The sequence below is a fragment of the Oratosquilla oratoria genome, chromosome 12 (genome assembly GCF_046742065.1).
Source record: "Oratosquilla oratoria isolate Oo_2021 chromosome 12, ASM4674206v1, whole genome shotgun sequence".
Lineage (NCBI taxonomy): Eukaryota > Metazoa > Arthropoda > Malacostraca > Stomatopoda > Squillidae > Oratosquilla > Oratosquilla oratoria.
In genome coordinates, this window is record NC_134788.1 from 62,799,198 (window position 1) to 62,803,913 (window position 4,716).

At 38.1% G+C, this 4,716-nt stretch overlaps 1 protein-coding gene across 1 annotated transcript in view; it reads right to left on the minus strand.

Annotated features, from left to right (window-relative positions):
* Positions 1-649: 649 nt before the first annotated feature.
* LOC143031900 (uncharacterized) overlaps positions 650-4,716 on the minus strand; it is a 5,986-nt gene continuing 1,919 nt past the window's right edge. Inside the window, exon 2 of the mRNA XM_076196264.1 lies at positions 650-3,132. Within this exon, the coding sequence (XP_076052379.1) occupies positions 1,485-2,861 (1,377 nt within the window). The 5' untranslated portion in view covers positions 2,862-3,132 and the 3' untranslated portion in view covers positions 650-1,484. The remainder of the gene's footprint in view (positions 3,133-4,716) is intronic.

Genomic DNA, 4,716 nt, shown 5'->3' on the forward strand with positions numbered 1-4,716 from the left:
TTTGTGAGGGCTTCAGCCCCACACCCTGGATCCGCCACTGAAACATGGTAAGGTATCTACTGTAAGATTTTCATTTAGATACTGCTCTGACACCGAGCCACAGTGAAGAAAAGTATTGCTTTTATGAGTCTAGAGTTAACCTTGAATTGGGCTTTGAGCTTTGGAAAAGTGTCCCATTGTTCAACGATGACTTACCTGGGAATGTTGAAAATGGTCCACCAGCCTCACCTGAAAAAAAAAACACCCCCTGTGTGAAGGGTACGCAAGAGATTGTTAATGAGAAATGCCTAGTGTACCGCCATCATGTGTTCTGTAAAATTCAGTCAAATTTTGACAAGGTTTCTATTTATGTTTAATTGAAAGGAAATTTCTCTATGAACGAGGCTACAGGTGTATCAGACCACACACACATATATAACTTGATATAAAGAGCAGCTCCAGTTTTGAATAATTTATTTAGGGGAAACTGGTTACAGGTCTGTGAAAGATAAAACTATACTCTGTTCATGCCTTTTAGTACTATTTTTATGGTCTCTCCTTAACATAGTTATAAAAATATTTGTGTGTATTCATGAATAATTGAAAAAAAAGCATATTAGGATAATAAAAGATATTCTAACATATATATTATTTAATTGCAAAGTGATTATTTGATATACCATGTAGAAAATAAGATTATACACTTTTATCTAGCATATGTTATTGCATGTGATTTATATTGCTCAGAAAATAGTATGAATATACACCTATGCAAAGCTTTGGTGACACCAATAATAGAATATCCTTGTGTCCCTCTCAACACTCTATCAATAAACCAACCTAATAGCTTAGTAAAAGTACAACCACCCTTATACAAAAAACCACCCTAATAGCTTGGCAAAGTACATTAGAACTAAACAAGAAGTAAAAGAAAATAGGCTAACTAGCTTAGCTACTCCTAATGAGTACACAAGGTGTGTCGTCCCCTTCTTTTTGTTACAATGCACTACCATTCCTTTCCAAACTTAAACACAACCATCCATCAGACAGTGGCTCTCTTTCTGGTCTACTAACCTCTTACCTAGTTATAAAACAAAAAACAAAAAAAAAAACATCTATGAATATCAAATACATTTTACATATTTTGAATCACTTCAACAACCAGAATCTCAATTAGATAAGGATAACACCTGGATGAATATTTACAAAAGAGGTAAGAGAAGTATTTGAAGTCATTTAACTCGGAAATAATGTGATGTTGTGGAACATGATTGACCATTGACCACAAAGCCTCCTTATTTACTTTGGATCCAAAGTGAGACTTGAAGACTTGTCCGGATTTACTTCTCCAGTATTTAAAAACCACCATGAAGCCTTAATTAATCATTTTGTAAGAAAACTGCAGATTTACACAGGTCACATTGGAAGGTCTTCTCTCCAGTGTGGCTCCTCATATGCTGTGTGAAATGACACTTCTGTGAGAAAACGGCATTGCACAGGTCACATTAGAAAGGCTTCTCTCCAGTATGGGTCCTTATATGCCTTGTGAGAGTACCCTTTTGTGAGAAAGCTGCATTGCACAGGTCACACTGGAAAGGCTTCTCTCCTGTATGGATCCTCATATGTTCTGTGAGATGAACTTTTCGTGAGAAAGCAGAATCACACAGGTCACACTGGAAAGGCTTCTCTCCAGTATGGGCCATCATATGATGTGTGAGATGAGCTTTTCGTGAGAAAGCAGATTGGCACAGGTCACACTGGAAAGGCTTCTCTCCAGTGTGGGTCCTCATATGCCTGCTGAGACTATTTTTATATGAGAAAGCAGACTTGCACAGGTCACACTGGAAAGGCTTCTCTCCAGTGTGGGTCCTTATATGCCTTGCGAGTCTACCCTTTTGAGAAAAAGCAGATTTGCACAGGTCACATTGGAAAGGCTTCTCTCCAGTATGGGCCCTCATATGATGTGTGAGATGAACTTTTTGTGAGAAAGCAGAATCACACAGGTCACACTGGAAAGGCTTCTCTCCAGTATGGGTCCTCATATGATGTGTGAGATGAGCTTTTCGTGAGAAAGCAGAATCACACAGGTCACACTGGAAAGGCTTCTCTCCAGTATGGAACCTCATATGATGTGTGAGCTGAGCTTTTCGTGAGAAAGCAGAATCACACAGGTCACACTGGAAAGGCTTCTCACCTGTATGGGTCATCATATGGTTTGTGAGAGTACCCTTTTCTGAGAAAGCTGCATTGCACAGGTCACATTGGAAAGGCTTTTCTCCTGTATGGATCCTCATATGCTTTGTAAGATTATACTTGTGTGAGAAAGTAGATTTGCACAGGTCACACTGGAAAGGCTTCTCTCCTGTGTGGGTCCTCAGATGTTGTATGAGATGACCCTTTCGTGAGAAAGCTGCATTGCACAGGTCACACATGAATGGCTTCTCTCCAGTGTGGGTCCTCATATGGTGCATGAGACCACTTTTTTGTGAGAAAGCAGAATCGCACAGGGCACATTGGAAAGGCTTCTCTCCAGTGTGGGCCCTCTTATGCACTGTGAGATGACCCCTTTGTGAAAAAGCAGAATCGCACAGGTCACACTGGAAAGGCTTCTCTCCAGTGTGGGTCCTTAAATGCATTCTGAGACTTTCCTTATGTGAGAAAGCAGAATCACACAGGTCACAATGGAAAGACTTCTCTCTTGTGTGGGTCCTCATGTGCCTTGCGAGTTTATTCTTTTTTGAGAAAGCAGAATCACAGAGGTCACACTGGAAAGGCTTCTGTCCTGTGTGGGTCCTCATATGTTTTGTGAGAACACCCTTATGTGAAAAAGCAGATTCATATAGGTCACACTGGAAAGGCTTTTCTCCTTCATCATTCCCCATATGTCGTGCGAGAGAACCCTTTTGTGAGAAATCAGAACCACACAGATCCTGTGTGGGTCATATGACCTTTGAGGCGACTTTTGTGCTATGTGAGATCACCCTTTTCTTACAAAGTGGAAGCACACAGGTCACACTGGAGAGGTTTATCATGTAATATTTATGATGATCTGTGATATAGCTGTGCTGTAGATGTCACACTTTTTCATAGTATGACACATGGAATCTACAGAGAGCTCTTCCTTCCAAAGCAATGGTGATAGATACCGTCATCCTGGAAAAAGATGTAATTAAAAGACTGACATCTAACTCTTTGAAATTGTGTAATACACTGTAATAAGATGATGGATTTTTCATATGTAAAGCATTTCATACTAAAGTCTCTTTGTACCTAAACAGACCTTTTGTACATGCCATCACCTAACTTAACATAGATAGAAACAATAACAGATATGGTGCTATGACATATTGTGATCTATTTTTTCATTAGAAACATGCTGAAAATCATCCAATAGCTACAAGCATACTCTCCTTACCACGACCAGAATTACTTGAATTTTGCTGTATTTGTTTTCCTCACATCACAACATTTGGAAGTGGGGAATGGCACAGCTGGCCACAGCAGAAATATTCTAACATACTCCATAACATTCCATGTTTGGGCTCACAAGACCTCAATCTAAACATGACCTACTCTAGGGTTTATTCAGTTTATCTCACTCAAATTTGTGATGCAAGTTACATTGTTTAAGATACACTGGTAGGTGGTGTACCTGTGTTATATAATTTTTTATAAAATGTAATCAATAAAATTGATCTAAGTAGTTGTAGAGGTACTTTCCATATTTTTTTGTCACACTTCCTAAAATACCTGTTTGTCGACTAGAAAAATATACATATAAGATAGACCCACTAAAACAATCTCAGCAATAATGAAGTACTCAGGTAAGAACTGTTATCTAAGGCATAATATACACAAATCCAGTCATCTTTCAGGATGCCTGTGCCATCTCCCTTACTAGTTGTGACACTTTTATGATAATGACAAAAAAGAAGAGGAAAAATCTTGTTCTCTTTGTGCAACCTTTATCTGATGTTAGTTTTATCTCATTTAGAAGGTGCCCCTGCCTATTAACTTTAATCAACATGAATTTGAATGTTCTGTAAGCTTTGGGCTCAATTGAGCATTTACCACATCACTCCTTCCAAGATATGAACACTATACAAGAACATAATAATAGTATGAATGGATGTACTATCATCAGCACTTACATCCAGTACATTGGCTGGATAGTGCCTTGTGTCACAGAGTTGATCTGGCAACTGTGTTCTTGTTTACTTTGTAGTGAAACAATATTAATGGGTCGGAGCACCCACTAATAGAATGACCAGTTTACCATTTTCACGATTTCCATTATATCTATCAAGATGATATCATGGGTGTGTATATATATAATACTGATATGATAAAAAAGAAAATCAGTGATCAATACTAACAGCAGCAGTCAAGTGGTGGCTGGTGACATGCACATCTCATTATGTTTACAGTGTTTTAGCCCCGTAACACCACTTCAGTGGCGCAAAGTGAGTTCAGTCTACGTGGCAGACTTCCCATTTCTATACAACAGTTTTTATCTTTTTGTTTCTTACGAGTGCAAATTGGGAAGCTCATCAAAATTTTACAAAGGAGCATGCTGACAGGAGACCTTTTGGTCCATAACTAGGTCAGATGCAAAGAAATTATAATAATGATAAATAAATACATTGATAAAAATCATAATAATAGAAATAATAATGAATAGGTAAACTTTAATAAACAAATAGGTAAATAGTAAATAATAATAAATTGACAGATTAA